General features: G+C 38.9%; 1 protein-coding gene across 2 annotated transcripts in view; it reads right to left on the bottom strand.

Annotated features, from left to right (window-relative positions):
- PRIM2 (DNA primase subunit 2) overlaps positions 1-17,117 on the bottom strand; it is a 302,377-nt gene that overhangs the window by 101,237 nt on the left and 184,023 nt on the right. For both annotated transcript variants that reach the window (XM_034648298.1, XM_034648299.1), the window contains exon 9: positions 1,657-1,729. In XM_034648298.1, the coding sequence (XP_034504189.1) occupies positions 1,657-1,729 (73 nt within the window). The remainder of the gene's footprint in view (positions 1-1,656; positions 1,730-17,117) is intronic.

The following is a 17,117-nucleotide window of genomic DNA, read 5'->3' as shown; positions in this document are numbered from 1 at the left end:
GGAATGAACATGGTGTGCTCAAGAGACAGCAAGAAGGTCCAAGCGGCTGGACCATGTGCATGGGCCGGAACAGAGAAGTAGTTAGAGACTTGAGTGCACATGGCATTACAGGCCATAGTGATGAGTTTGGGTTTTAGTCTAGATGTGATGGAAACTCAAGAGAGGGTATGGATCAGAAGACTGACATGGTCTGATAAACAAAGAGAACCCTGGCTGTTGTATAGTGAACAGACTATATACAGAAGCAAGGAAGATACTTAAGGACAAATTTCAATTCAACTGTACAAAGTGGCAAATCCTATTGTTATTTCTAGACATATTAACTGCAAGTACTTGATTATAATTTTTCCAAACAGGAAGACAACCTATTCATTCTAGTCTCTAAAAACTCCTGGTCTCTCTCTACTCACCTTATTCTTGTTTCTAAGCATTAAAATGTCAGTGTATTTTTAATTTATTGTAAAAAATTTGGTAACTGTCTAAACAAAGATTATTTATGGCTGTGTAGTTTCACTTTTTGGGACAGAGCAGAAATTCTACAATGCGTTAAAAAGAAACTCTATAAATTATAGTAAAGTACGCTACTCTTTCCTTCTACTACAGAACCACAAAGTGAAGCTGAAATGAGCTCTCCATTAATCTAGTGGCAACACAAGCACAGGAGCCTATACTTAGTGTTATGAAATGAACTGCAATCTCCCAAATTCATATGTTGAAGTCTTAACCCCCAAGACCTCAGAATGTGACTGTATTTGGAGATGGGGTCTTTAAAGAGATAATTAAGGTTAAATGAGGTCATAGGAGTAGGGCTCTAGTCCAATGCAACCGGTGTCCTAAGAAGAGGAAGAGACATCAAGGATGCATGAGCATACTGGAAAGACCACATGAGAACACACAGAGAAGGAGACCATCTAAAAGCCAAGGAAAGAGGCCTCGGATGGGCCAACTCCTTCATCTCAGAATACTAGCCTCCAGAACTGTGAGAAAACAAATTTGTTTTCTAAGGCATCAGTCTGTAGTATTTTAATATGGCAGCCATAGCAAACTGATACACTTAGTATTTTCCATTTCTCCTTTTCTCAATGTGTAAGGCTGGTAGGTAGGCAGGTGGGTAGGCAGGTAGGCGGGCATTGATTCATTAACTCACTCACTCATTCATTAAATTTATTTTAAAATTTATATATTTACACACAAACACTATTTAGCTATCATCAATTAAAAGACTACCCCTTCAAAATAACTGATTAAATTCTGTTTATCGAGGCACCTGCGTGGCTCGGTCGATTAAGCATCCGACTCTTGGTTTCAGCTCAGGTCATGATCTCAGGGTCATGAGATCAAGCGCCCCATCAGCTCTACATTGGGCTTGGAAAGCCTGCTTTGGATTCTCTCTCTCGCTCTCCCTCTGCCCCTCCCCTGCTTCCCCAACACTTAAAAAAAACTGTTTATCAGAATACAAATAATTTTCTGATTAAGTTTGGCTTTCCTATGATTAAAAAAAAACATGTATAGCACATAGGATCTCCATTAAAAATGATTGGCAAGCAATGAAATGACAATCTCTCCCATCTTCTCACCCCAAAATAATCTCTGAAGAAAATCTGTGCTTCCTCATTGACGAAGGTCGAAGTTTTATTAAAAGGATGCAATGCTTACCGAATCAATCTGATCTAAAGAAATCTTCCCAGCATTTTTCTGTGTGCTGTAATCTTGGCCAGTGTAAGAATGACTAAAATAAAAATAAAAAAATGTTAAAACAGGATTTGTACAATATATTTTAATCACTTCAAAGGAAATTTATTCTGATACAGATTAAAATCACACTAAGACATTTTACATATAAATCTAAGCAGAAACATAGCCAAGTGTTTTAGAGGTATTTAATAGAATACATTTAAATGACTCACCCAAAAATAATACAAAAATACAGTGACTGTCTGGATCTCCTGATTCCTAGTATAACATTCCATTTCTTAGAAGCATAATGCAAACTGTTGTTAAAGTTCAAATCTCTACTGCTGATCCCATATTAACATCATGTCAGCACAGCAAATAAACTGGAGCTTAATGAGGAACCATCACTTACTAGCGTAGGTCTTTCTGAAAGTTCTACAGACTCTATCCCAAGTTCCTTATCTGTCAAAGGGAGAAAATAATGCCTCTTTTGCAGTGCTGATAGGAAGTCTGAACTGAAATAATTTTTTTTAAGATTATTTATTTGGGAGAGAGACAGAGCACATGTGCACACAGGGGAGGAGAAAATGAATCTCAAGCAGACTCTGGGCTGAGCACAGAGCCCGACTCACGGCTGGATCTCATGACCCTGAGATCATGACCTGAGCCAAAATCAAGAGTTGGACGCTTAACCAAGCGCACCACCCAGGCGCCCCTCAACCAATTTCTGTTCAAGAACCTGACATATGGTAATCACTACTTATTAAAACAAGTAACATCTGAATAGCACTTTACAAGGGTAAAGAGTCCTTACCTATATCCTCTAATTACATTGTCACAACAACCCTGGGGGAGTATTTTTATTTAACATTTGACAACTGAGGAAATGGGGGCTTGGAGGAGTTAGAAATTTGTCAGATAAGAAAGCAAGTCAACAGTGCAGCAGGAACTCAACCTTTTAATTCTCCATTCCCTGCTTCTTCACTAAACCATGCCGTCCTCTTCCCTGCAATACATTTTCCTGTTGCATTATTTACAAATTAGGAAATACAGCGTGGTATATACTGTCTAAAGCCATCCACCTTTGTAAATTATCAGCTCCGTGACACAATGCCCAACTCCATCAACTCTGATTCAGATGCAGACATGCAGGTATGACATAATGAAGAACAGCTGCTAGATTACACACAGAAACCCGCAATTGAACCAAGGTTTATGCAGATCCACAACCAAAGGGAAATGGAGTAAAGCATCATCACAATCATAAAGAATTCCAGACTCTCTGCTTAATACCTGCTCAGTACAGATTCTTGCTGAACAATACACACACTCAAGATGCTCTGTAGAAAGGCTACAGTTCTTGGAATCAGTCAATCTGCTGCTTAAACAATGGGTATGAATTATGAAGCAAAACTACAGTATATCTTGGGATGCTGCAGCCACTGGTTAGGAGACTGCTCAAAATGCAGATTTTCCCTCCCGAGAGTCCTCCCTCCATGGACTAAGAATGGCCCAAGAATTGCTCGGAGAGCAGGATGAGCAGAATGCCGGTAGAGAATGATCCTGTGCCCTAAAACACATCTTCTTGCCTTTGGTATTATTTCTCCCTTCAGTCACATATTTCTGACAATTAATATATCATTGGATTCCATCCATTCTGTTTATCATAGGAGCAAAGGGGCATACAAAACTCATGCTAAATTAAGCCAACAGTTGTCATTTAATTTAAATATTTTACATTTTAATATAGAGTATAACCAGAGAGTTGTTTCAGTGGAATCCCCAGAATAAAGACGTATCTCACTTCCCAACATATCTTACAGTAGAGCAAAGAGGCTGCATGAGGCAATGAAAATAGCAGTAGGCTAGAATCTGAAGATCTGTTCTTGTTTTTGTTTTTTAATCCCTGGTTTGGCAAACTGAGGCAAGTCATTTAACCATCCTGATTTGCACTATCCTCATTTGTAAACTGGAATTAATGATGCCAGCCCTGCCTAACAGAAATGCTAGAGAAATTAATGATATATTCAAGGTGCTAAAGAAAATCAGTAAATCGTATTCCAGCCCACAGAGCAATTGCAGTCTTGGCCAAGAAGTACAAAAATGACCGGACGGGAAAGAAGGCAGCATGCTCCTGTAGAGGGGCCATCACGGCTGTGAAGGACTAGGCCACTCTGCTGAAAGGAGGTTTTTCTCAGTCCAGATGATTGCAGGATACTAAGCACAAAGAGAAGACACTGAAAAGGACACATACACTTGCCTGAATGGCACTATAAAATGCCTGTTCCTCAACACTTTGATGGGCTATGCAAAAGAGCTAAATTCCAAGGGGGAAAAAAAGTTTAAAAAAAAAAAAAAGGAAACAGTAGCAATGATTAATGCAAAGGCCTATTACAGGATACAAATAACTACAGACTGACTATAAGGAAACTGTATACAGACATCATACTTCTAAAAAATATTATTAATAGAGAGATGGCCACCAGCCAATGCACTAAGGGCAAGCATGAAACCCATGGGAGGAAAAATGATGCAAATGAAGATGTTAAGCATCAGAATTAGGACTGAGACTTCTCCTCTGCTCATTCATGACCAGAAGGGGCAACCTATGTCTCGGTTAGGGAGCTGGTACATCACAGCTATTTAATACCTGTTTGAACTAGGAGTGGATAGATGATACTGAGGTGGCAGGAATTCTCAGATACAAGAAAGGGAAATCACGAGAAGCACTGCATCCAACACTATGTAGCCAATAAAGAATTATGAAAAGATTTTAGGCAAGAATTTATATAAATATTTACACTTGAGAAAGCAAGCAGTGTGGAGAATGACTAAAAAGTATTGCAATGTTACAGGCAAGAAAGGGTGAGAGGCTGAAGTAAAGTAGTGGCAAGAGGTGGAGAAAAGAAGGCAAAGAAAGAAGAAAAAGAAACAAATAATGCCACCATAATGAATAAGAATCCTTAAGAACAATTCACATTAACTCATGAAACTGGATCTTTGGTTTTTACTTGAAGCGTCAAGGGATGTTACTAAATGAGCCTCCTAAGAGGTACCCAGGAAAGGTGAGGCACCTTTCTACCAATCCAATGTTCACGTAGACTTTCTATCATCCTGCTTCCAAATGAATGCAGCTGCTACACTAATGAACAAAAATATAAATAATGAACTGTCAAAATATATTCTTATTTTCATGATTCCAAAAAAATAGATCAATTTTATGAACATTTTTTAATCACTGAATTGGAGAAACACAGAAACAGTAATTTTTAGCAACAAAAACAATTTCCAATTGATTCAAGATACACACACATGCACGCAAACACAGCAGAAAATTTTCTATTTTAAATAATCACGGCTTTATTTTGAGAAACACCCACTGTCACTTATGTACAATATTCAACAAAGGGGATTAAGTAGGCATGAAAGCTTTCCTGTTTCTAAGCTTTCGTAAAAGAATAAATTAAGATGTACCACAAATACCTTTTTTTTTCAATACAGCCAACCAAAACATTTTAAAGGGCCTCAAAATTCCAATTATGTCACTAATAACTGTTTTGTGAAATGTAAAGGGGAACTTTTGATCAGAGAATCTTGAAAAATCAAGATTTGACTTAATTCTTGGTGGTAAGGGAGTAGGAACCGCAGTGATTTTGCTGCGTCTTCCATGCATAATTTATCTTTTATTTGCTACAGGATCAAACGAAAGACACTAAGGGTGAAATGTTACAGTTTTCTCAAGTTACCAAAAAGCCAGTAGTGAAAACAATAAAGTTGTGATTCAATGAATATTCAATTACATTAGAACACTATCTGAACACATTCAGTTGTATAAAGATATAGTGCACTTCTGCTGAAATGTAACAATTACTACACTGTACCTGCAAAATAAACAACTTCACTATCCAGCAGAACCATGTGAATGGATAAAACCCAAGGACAAAGTTTAGGGTTTTGTTTTTTTTTTAAAGATTTTATTTATTTATTTGAGAGAGTGCGAGAGCAAGCAGCACAAGCGGGGAGGAGAGGGAGAAGCAGCCCCATATGGGGCTCGATCCCAGGACCCTGAGATCATGACCTGAGCCAGAGGCACCCACTTAACTGACTGAGCCACCCTGCCACCCCCAAAGCTTAGTTTTTATCAGACTCTCTATAACAGACTTTTTCCACATCCCAGTCATCGTCCTCATCTAATTCTAATTACCAAAAACAAAATAAAAACCCCAAAACTTTTAAGACTCCCTTTAGCCACTCAATCACTTATTAAGTATTTCTGTGACCAAAGAAGAGTCAAAAGGTAGGAAAGGATCCAGAGATGACCTAGAAAGTGGGTGATGAGTGCCACTACATGCTCAAAACAGGCGTTCCTCAAGTCCGCAGAAGACAGGTCTCTTGTAAAAGAAGGGTGGGAAGAGAAAAAAGTACTGTGCAGCAGTAAAGCTTCTTAAGCAATGAAATGGCACTGATAGGAGTTCTCTGCATTGGAAACATAGACCTGAGCGACCAGGAGAGAAGGCTGGGATGAAAGGAAGACAATCATGAGAATGAGGGACTATGGAATAAGTGGAAGAGAAGGAGATTATAGTCAGAAAATAATTTGAGGGCCACCTGAGTGACTCAGTTGGTTAAGCATCTGCCTTCGGCTCAGGTCATGATCCCAGGGTCCTGGGATGAGTCCCATATCAGGCTCCCTGCTCAGTGGGGAGCCTGCTTCTCCCTCTGCCTGCCCCTCCCCCGCTTGTGTTGTTTGCTCTCGCTCTCTGACAAATAAATATATAAATCTTAAAAAAAAAATCATTTGAGTTTGGAGGCTTATACGTACTATGTCATGACCACAGAAAAGGCAAAGGCCTAGTCTTTTTAGTATTTTTATCATTTGCATGCAGTTTAACATTTTATATGCATTAAACCATCCTTAAATTTTGACCAAGTCCATAGAAGTATGTGATGTGAGTTCATTAAGGCTCCTGGAGGGGTTTAAAAGCAATCGTGTGATAAGGAGGTGCATTTTGGACTAATAAGAAAGTCTATTTTTCTGGGGCGCCTGGGTGGCACAGCGGTTAAGCGTCTGCCTTCAGCTCAGGGCGTGATCCCAGCGTTATGGGATCAAGCCCCACATCAGGCTCCTCTGCTATGAGCCTGCTTCTTCCTCTCCCACTCCCCCTGCTGTGTTCCCTCTCTCGCTGGCTGTCTCTATCTCTGTCGAATAAAGAAATAAAATCTTTAAAAAAAAAAAAAAGAAAGTCTATTTTTCTAGGATCTGGAGGGTGAGCACATATCAGATGGGCAAGCAGAACGAGATAACTAAAGCCAAGAAAATTTCTAAAATACAGTTTACAGATGAAGAAGTTGGGTCACATAGTAGAAAAGACAAGCAGAGGCAAAGCAAGAAAAAAACTGAAATTGGGTAGATAGGTTCTATAACGTAGGTCTCTAAACAAAAACGATTAAAATTAAAAGCAAACTTTAAGTCCTATCTCTGTTACTAATAACACAGTGCTAAATCACTATTTTAATGAAAATTCAAGGCTTTTTCAAGTATAAGCCTTTAAAAACCCAAACACAAGCAAATTAGTATTTTTCTAAGAAAAGAGAATTTTACAATTGTGTATAACAAGCCCTTTGCTTACACAAAAGTAATTCAGTGATTGTCCTTATTTCTTTGTTTGGTTTGAGGTGATGGTGCTAAGTTATCTAATCTCTACTATAAAAGAACTAATGGTACACAAAATACACAAAAGCATCTTCTTACTATACCATTTGTTCAATAAACTTACACGCAACTTTTTAAAAAAGATTTTATGTATTTATTTAAGAGAGGGAGAGGGAGAGAGAGAGAGAGAGAGAGAGAGAGAGAGAGAGAGAGAGAGTGGGGGGAAGGTCACAAGGAGAGGGACAAGCAGACTCCAGGATGAGCATGAGGCTGATGAGGGGCTCAATCCCATGACCCTGAGATCATGACCTGAGCTGAAATCAAGAGTTAGATGCTTAAGCAACTGAGCCCCACCCAGGCGCCCCACATGCAACTTAATTAAAACTAGTCACATTTGAGGAACTTTCCCCCCATATTACCTTGCTCATTAAACAGTAAGAGGTAAGCACAGTTTTCCAATATAGCTAAAAATCCCAGTAAACAGAAAATTATAAAGCTAACAGTTTCAAATAAAACCTGAAAGGATGAAAAGTAAGTCTTTCAAAATATCTACAATACATATTTATGTAACCAAATTAAAAATGATCCTATTTTAAATCAAATTCAATCAATCCAATGGTGGGCGGTGTGGTGGAGAGAGAACTGAGACAGGAAGGTATAATTAATCACATCAACACAGAACTGGAGTTTTCCCAAAACACTACTACACAGCATCTAATTTACAGAATAAAAATACAGTGGATATACATATAGATAAATCTGAAATAGATAAATCGCATACATCTGATCTGTGAATCACAAGTGAAAGGCAGAAACAACAGAAATTTAAGTCCTGTTCAGTGCACCACAAATATCAATATGAGCACTCAGGTACTCAACGGGGAACTGTTTTTGAGTGCTGAGACTGAGAGCTGGAAACGAAAAGAAGAAATTACAGCAGAGCGGATTTGTGAGTCTCACTGCAAGATTAGCTGGTTAAGAGGGAAAAAAAAAAGTCTTTTCAGGCTGTGGTGTTGATCGTTAGGAGAAGATGGATCATCACACCTTGGCTCCAAGAGCGGTCTTCACCAGCTCCACTACTGTGACAGTGACTTAAATGCCACAGGGCAGAGCTAACAAAATGAGAGGCCAAAAGTCAGCTTTTCACGGCTGATCATTTCTCCAATCATTTTCTCCTTTTCTGACCAGGAATGAAAACTTGAGGGAGTAAACAAGGAGTCACAGAATAGTTCCAACACTGTAGGAATTAGCTCCAGCTCCTCTGCATTTGCAGACGTTTGCCAGGTCCAATTTGTCCAAGCCAAACATGCGGGCAGAACAGAGTAATAAGGGAGGAAGCAGAGGAAAGTGATGGAGATCACAGGTTTCAGAATCCACTAGTCATGGGCTTGCATACACTCACTATCCGAGTGACTTGGTAAAAACCTTTTATTCTCTTTGTTTCCTCACTGGTAAACAGAGATCATAAAAGGGACCACAAAAGTACTTTTTTTAAAGGACTGTTGTGTGAGGATCAAATGAGATATCTTTTAAAAGTTTATTACAACATTTTCCACTCAAATTGTTATCATTATTCTCAAGATCATCCAGGCCTAAATTTATTACATTTAAAACATTTTGGTTATTTTTTTTTCTCTATTCTTAACATTCACCAGTTTCTTCTCTTGAATACTGGAAGAAAATACATTTCTTTCCTACCTTCTTTACACTATCATATAAAATATTCAAACCTGAAGTAGGAGAATTTAGATGTCCTTGAATAACATCATGATCTGGAAAGTTTTGTCTACACTTACACTCTTGGGAAGTTTCCAATGTGTAAAAATTCAACCCTGAACAATGGTGATTTCAATGGAATCCAATCTTATAGAGCTACACTGCCCAATACAGTAGCCATTTGCCAAATATGACTACTGAGCATTTGAAATGTAGCTTAGTCTGAATTAAGAGGTTCAATAAATGTAAAGTATACACGGATTTCAAAGACTTAGTATGAAAAAATTATGTAAAACATATCATTAAAAATTTTTCATATCAATTACATGTTGAAATGGTATTTTAGATATGAGTTAAGATATTATTAAAATTAATTTCACCTAGGTTATTTTAAAATTTGGGTGTGCCTAGGTGGCTCAGCTGGTTAAGCATCCAACTCTTGATTTCGGCTCAGGTCATGATCTCAGGGTCATGAGATCGAGTCCCGTGTGAGGCTCCACACTGGGCATGGAGCCTGCTTAGGATTCTTGCTCTCCCTCTCTCTAATAAATAAATAAACACATAAATACATAAATACATACATACATAAAATTACAGATGAAGCTTACATATGGCCCTCATGTTTTCACTGGACAGTACTGTTACACAGTGAGGAGGAGGGCATAACAACATGTGGAAATCAAACGATTCTCTTGGGGACTAGGCATACCTGTATAATAACCAACTGACTTACCCTGACTTCAACTTAAGACTGGTCTCTGCTACTCATAAGCAGAATATAAACTGCAATTGGGCCCACTAAAGGAAGTGCCTCACGTCTACTACAAATATGCTTGTTTTCACATTTCACTTAGGAATCGGGTTTTTAAACTTTAGCCACAGTTTGCCACTATAGTATTAGGAAGGCAATCTTGAATTCTGATTAGTTTGGAGGTAACCTAAAACATTTCTCTGGGGGAAAAAAAAAGCTGTGACACATTTTATTTGGGAGTTTGGGGGCTGCCACCCACTTCAACATCTAATTATAACTGTCCATTCTTCTCTCATTTGTAAGAAGCCAAGCATGATAGGTGAGATAGGAATATGAATGACAGCAAAACCCTGGGCCAGACTGGAGAGAACTCCTCTCCCATCCTTAGGGAATATCTCTCTGCTCTCCTTCCCCAACAACAGATTCTGAGGGTCACAAAACAACAGCATATAAAACATATTTCCTTTCTTTGTCAAGCATTTCCCAGTATTCTTGAACCTAAAGAGGTTAATGCTATTTTCTTCCTTCTGTCTGGCAGTCTATAGTTTATCATATCTTAAAAACTGGTATAAAATAAAAAAGCAGTGAAGAATGCATCACAAGTAATCAAAACTGATCCCTGCATCAAGGAAACATATTTATTTGAACCATTAAGAAGCTAATACATCTTTCAAAATGAACTGTAATCTCCTACATCATTCTATAAAGTATACCAAGTTCCAATACAACCTTTTCACATAAAGCCAGGTGTGATCATGGCACAAATAGAAAAACAATTTCAGGAAAGAGGAAACAAAGGTTTTGTGTATCACCCATATATCCACTTTTGCAATCACAATTTTAACCACTTTGGACATTGAAAAAAAAAAATAGTTTGTCCACATAAGCTAGGCTATTCAGACATTTAGAAAAGCACAGTCCCTGTAGTTTGAATTTGCTGGGTGGGTAGGATACCAAGGAAGATGAAGTTACAATATATCATTTCCTGCTGTAAAGGATATCACAGGAAAATTCACTCAACAGCTGTCACCACTGAAATTGAAATGAGTTTCTTTTTACAAGCTAAATCCCTAGTAAATGGTACCCAACTTGCGTTAGCCCAGGTGATCTTCCCTGCAGTTATTCCAAATGAGAACACAATCAACAAAATTCTGTATAAATTGAATGTAAATTATTTTTCCACAAGCATGAAGTTTACTCAATTTTACATTTAAAAAACTCCCCAAAAAGCTACCACCAGACAATACACAGTATAATGATCTACATTTCTCTACAACTGAGAGAATTTGTATGACTCCAAGAGACTCAAATATCCAGTAAAAATCAGGATCATATGGGTTCCTATACTGGGTAAGAACTATACACAGCACAACTTTTACTTTAATTTAGGTTGGTTTCATCTTTCCATATTTTCCTATTTATTCCAATTACTAAAGTGCAATAATCCAATAATCCAAGACAGCTGAAAGCTGCATCTCATTTCTCTATCAAAAACACCTCTACCTTACAAAAGTCAAAAGTCATTATAGTCTAAAGCCTATACCCTTAAAATGAGTGCATTTCACTGATATAAATTATACCTCAATGAAATTGCTTTAAAAAGTAAAACACATACAGCCTTATAAGATACAAACTATAGCCCTACATAGGTATTTTCAATATACACATTTTTTAAGGAGGGGTGAGGGGCAGAAGGAGAGAGAGAGAATCTCAAGCAGACCCCACAGTGAGCACAGAGCCCGACGTGGGGCTCAATCTCACGACCCTGATTTCATGACCTGAGCCAAAATCAAGAGTCAGATGCTTAACTGACTGAGCCACCCAGGCGCCCCTCAATACACACATTTAAAACTCCCAACAGTAGCTCTATTTTCGTTTTTTATATTTTTACATTCTTAGTGTATATTCTGGTCATATAATGACCCCCCTAAAGAGAAGCTGCTCTGATTTGGTGTTGACCTAGAATAGTCAAATGATTACAATAAAGAAAGGTTGCCTGAGAGAGTGGTAATGAAAAATTGAGGGATGGGAGGGGCATGGAATAAAGTTCCAACATCTAGCAGAATTAATACATTAAATTGATGGATATCTTTTCATTCCCTCACAAATAATTTATAGTGTGTAGAATGCTTCTGAGGTAGGCTATCACTAGTTTATGGCATTCTAGGATTACCCCTCACATCTGTTTCCTAGTAACAGTAGAGAACCAGGGACACGAGGTTTGGGGAGTTCTGGGGGGAACTGGAGAACGATGAGATGAAGGCGACAGCTAATGAAGACTTAAACTAAAAGTCACAGTCCAAAAGTCACATGCTTTCCTTATACACTTCTTTGGTTTTGAATAGCCATTTATACCAGTTCATAATGTTTAAAGCTTTCGTTTCATAGATAAAAACAGAAAGGTACATAATAGTTTTGGTTTTATTTTGTTTCAATTTTTAAATACACATTTTCAAGATCTGAATTTATTGGGGAGAAAAAAAGGGGTTTCTCTTCTGAGGTCACGCTGAGGAATAGAAAGTACTCCCAATCCTCCATGATTAGTTCCTGATTCCATGAGAGTCCCAAATCCCCAAAAGACAAAATCAGCCCTGAATTTCTGCAAAGGTAGAGTCTTTACCAGAATTCTTCCCTGAAAATTAGAGAAAAGCCACCAGCTTTTTGTCTCAACTACCATCTCATTTAGTCTCAACATTTAGTAGTGTTAAAAATAAGACAAGAGGCCCAAAATGGAGTCACTTAACACTAAGCCCCACAACAGGAAACTAAGACTTAATTACAGTTTCAGCTCTCTCAGAAATGGAACCTTAAACCAGTCAATCAGGAATCACTAATCAGCACTAGTTAGGTAATCGGCCTGACAGACACCTGCCTTGCCCTAAAGGAACGTGACCTTGCAATAATCAAGCCTCATTTTACCTAGTATAACTTCCTTGTTCCTACTCCCTTTTGCGTATAGAGGTCTTTCATTCTGTACAGCTCCTTGAGGCTCGTTTCTATCTGCTAGATTGGATGCTGCCCGATTTCATGAATCACTGAAAAAAGCCAGTAAGTCCTTTAAAATTCATTCAGTTGAACTTTTTTTAACAGTAACTTTAGAAAACTAAATAAGAGGAAAAATTTTAAAACCTGAAAGTGTTTTCTCCCATTCGTTCACTCATTCAAGTGTTTACTGAGGGCTTACTTTGCCAGCCATTGTTGTAAGTGATGGGGAGATAGCAGTGAAGAAGGTAGACAAATTTCTTGCTCTCATAGAGCTTATGCTGCAGACAAATAAACATTAAACAAACCAATTTCATTTCAGCTAGTGATGTTTCTGTGAAGAAAAAAGACTCAGGTAATATCATAAAGCCCTGGGGGGAGGGGCTTTAAATCGGGTGATTAGGAGCAGACCTCTAGAAGATCTGAGAGGACATGTTCCTTAGACCCATTTGATGGATGTCCTCAGAAGCCTCCTTTAGATTGTACGTATGCAGTATGTCACAGACAACATAGCTCAATTAAAAATGAGCTTTTTTTTATTCACTTTGTATTATCTTCTATAGAACTACTTTCTAAATAGTAGCTATAAAACAATTGAGAGGGCATTAAACCTCTGGCTCGTCTCAGCAGTCTGTCCTACCTCACCCCAGTTTATCAAATTTTGTTTTATAAATAAAACTGGGTGGACCAGCAGAGGTACAGAACGATTCCATCATCACAGAAAGTACAGCACTAAACAAATTACTCTGCAGCTACTAATATATTACAGCTACACCACAATGCTTTCTCGGTCTTTTAAAAAAGTTATTTCACATAGCATCACCATCATTTCGTACTTTGTTAGCACTTTATGCTTAACACAGTGTAAAATAACTAATTTTCTTTATTACTTAACTGGAGGACAATCAATGCTTTAAAGAAACCCACTAAGTGAAGAATAGGAAACTTAATAAATGCAGATAATAACCACTTGAAAAGCATAAAGTAATCATAAATTTTGCTTTCTATGAAGACTACCAGCATTCACAATCCAGAAATCCCTAAGAAGCTATGGAGTCAGATGGTTAACAGAAACCTAAAACCTCTAGTTATAGATAAGCTGCAAGAATACCCTGCAAGGCTTATTTCCAAGACACTATGTACTCCCACAGAATTCATTCCTCTACTATGCTAACGATCAATATGATTTATTGTAATTACTTTAGTTAAAATTATTTAACTGTTTTCTAATCAACATTAAGCCCTGTTGAGAACAGAAGTAAATATGTATCCTTAGAACCTAGCACTATGCCTTGCAGCAAGTATAAGTTCCCTTAAAATATGTCAGATAAATGATAATAACACAAACTCTTAGAATGCTAAAAGGTTTATGACCATGTATTTACCAAATAGCTCTCACACCAAAGTACCTCCATGAGTCACAGCCACTATGCACAATCTCATTACAAAGTCTACTATTTACAAAGGGGACATATTTGCTTGCCATGGCTACAAAGCCAGACAATCAAAGAGACAGGAAAGATTTCCCTATTTTCTTTCTACATCATTAAAAAGAAAATCAGTAACTAATTTGTGTTTCTGTAAATATTTTTATTTTATATATATTTATGTTTCTGTAAATCATTTGTTAACCCTTTTTTCCATTTTAAAACATGTTAAGCTTCTGGGAGTTAAGATGGCAGAGGAGTAGGGGACCCCTTTTTCAGCCGGTCCCCTGAGTCGAGCTGGACAGGTACCAGACCAGACTGAACATCCATGGAATCAGCCTGAGACGCAGGAAGATACATCTGGATCTCTACAAATGAACATCTCCAGTGCTGAGTATTGAGGTACGAAGAAGGGAGCCATGAAACCGCGCACAGATATCGGAAGATAAACAGAAGGGGGAGGGAGCCACCGCGTTCGGGCGCCAGGAAGCGGTAGCCACCTGCACGGGGGAGCGGGCGGACTCGCGGACCAGCACCCACAAGAGAGCAGACTGAGACCGTGAGCCAGGGAGTGCGCGCCATCAGACTGAGACGGAGCTCCGGGAGCACGCGGGGGCGGCTGGCAGCTGTCGGTGTTAGAAACACAAAGGACAGAGATGCGCTGGCCCTGGAAGTGAGGGCTGGGACACCGGGTGTGGGGTGCACATCCTGGGACGCTGCAGGGTTGAGTAGCACCAACAGAAACAAAGTTAAAGTGGCAAGAACATCAGTGGAAAACGGTCCGCGATCCCTGTGTTCTGAGACAGAGGCTGAGATTCAGCCACTGCTGCTCTGACTCTCAGAAGAGGCACAGCAAACCGCCAGGGAAAGCCGCCAGAGAACAAAAGCCTGGAAATATCAGCTCACAGTGTGCCCATCCCTATCCCCCCTCCTAGGGGACACGGAGAATCTACCCAAACAGGGTTGCCTGAGTATCGGCGCAGCAGGCCCCTCCCCCAGAAGGCAGGCTGAAAAATCAAGAAGCCCACATCCCTAAGATCCCTATAAAACAAGTGCACGCTGCCTGGGTCCCAGTCAATAATTTGGGCTCTGGACCACCCCGCAACCTCTCCTCATCAGAATGACGAGAAGGAGAAGTCAAAGAAAAGACAATGACTCTGTGGCCTCTGCCACAGAACTAATCGATATGGATATAACCAAATTATCAGAAATGGAATTCAGAGTAACAATGGTCAAAATGATGTGTAGATTTGAAAAAAGTATTAACGAAAAGGTTAATGAGAATATAGAATCTCTAAGGGCAGAAATGAGAGCAAATCTGGCAGAAATTAAAAATTCTATGAGCCAAATGCAGTCAAAACTAGAGGCTCTGATGGCCAGGGTCAATGAGGCAGAAGAATGTATTGGCAAATTGAAGGATGGGTTAGTAGAAGAGAAAGCTAAAATAGAATCCGGGCTCAAAAAAAAATCCAATCTCAAGAATGTAGGCTACAGGAGATTACTGACTCAATGAAAGGCTCCAATGTCAGACCCATCAGCATGCCCAAGGGGGTGGAGAAAACCAGAGGTCTAGAAGAGATATTTGAACAAATTGTAGCTGAAAACTTCCCTAATCTAGCAAAGGAAACAAACATTCGTGTCCAAGAGGCAGAGCGGACACCTCCCAAGCTCAACCACGACAAACCGACGCCACATCACGTCACAGTGCAATTTGCAAATATCAGATTCAAGGATACAGTATTGAAAGCGGCCAGGGCAAAGAAATTTCTCATGTACCAAGACAAAGGTATCAGAATTACATCAGACCTGACTACACAGACCTGGAATGAGAGAAACGGTTGGGGGGGCATTTTTAAAGCTCTTTCAGAGAAAAACATACAGCCAAGAATCCTTTATCCAGCAAGGCTGTCATTCAGAATTGATGGAGAAATAAAGACCTTCCAGAATTGCCAGTCATTGACCAATTTTGTGACCACAAAACCAGCCCTACAGGACATATTAAGGGGGGTTCTATAAAAGTAAAAAGGCCCCAAGAGTGATACAGAACAGAAAGTCACAATCTATATAAACAAAGACTTTACTGGCAACATGGCATCATTAAAATCATATCTCTCAATAATCAGTCTCAATGTAAATGGCCTAAATTCTCCCATAAAACGCCACAGGGTTGCAGATTGGATAAAAAGGCATGACCCATCCATTTGCTGTCTACAAGAAACTCATTTTGAACCTAAAGATACATTCAGACTGAAAGTAAAGGGATGGAATACCATCGTTCACGTCAATGGACCTCAAAAGAAAGCTGGGGTAGCAATTCTCATATCAGACAGATTGGATTTTAAACTAAAGATTATAGTTAGAGACACAGAAGGGCACTATATTATTCTTAAAGGATGTATCCAACAAATAGATAATGACAATTATAAATATATATGCCCCCAACAGGGGAGCAAGCAGCAAAATACACAAGCCTACTCTTAACCACAATGAAGAGACAGATAGATAAAAATACATTAATAGTAGGGGACCTCAACACTCCACTATCAGCAATAGATCACCTAAGCAAGAAATCAGCAAAGAAACAAGAGCTTTGAATGCCATACTCGACGAGTTGGACCTCATAGATATATACAGAACACTACACCCCAGAACCAAAGAATACTCATTCTATTCTAATGCCCATGGAACTTCTCAAGAAGAGACCATGTTCTGGGACACAAAACAGGTCTCAACCGATACCAAAAGATCGAAATTATCACCTGCATATTATCAGACCACAACACTCTGAAACTGGAACTCAACCACAAGGAAAAATTTGGAAGAAACTCAAAAACTTGGAGACTAAGAACCATCCTGCTCAAGAATGACTCGATAAACCAGGAAATCAAAAATCAATTTAAACAATTTATGGAGA

Source organism: Ailuropoda melanoleuca, chromosome 19, assembly GCF_002007445.2.
Source record: "Ailuropoda melanoleuca isolate Jingjing chromosome 19, ASM200744v2, whole genome shotgun sequence".
NCBI lineage: Eukaryota > Metazoa > Chordata > Mammalia > Carnivora > Ursidae > Ailuropoda > Ailuropoda melanoleuca.
The sequence above is the reverse complement of the archived record's forward strand: the minus strand, read 5'-3'. Positions and strand labels throughout refer to the sequence as shown.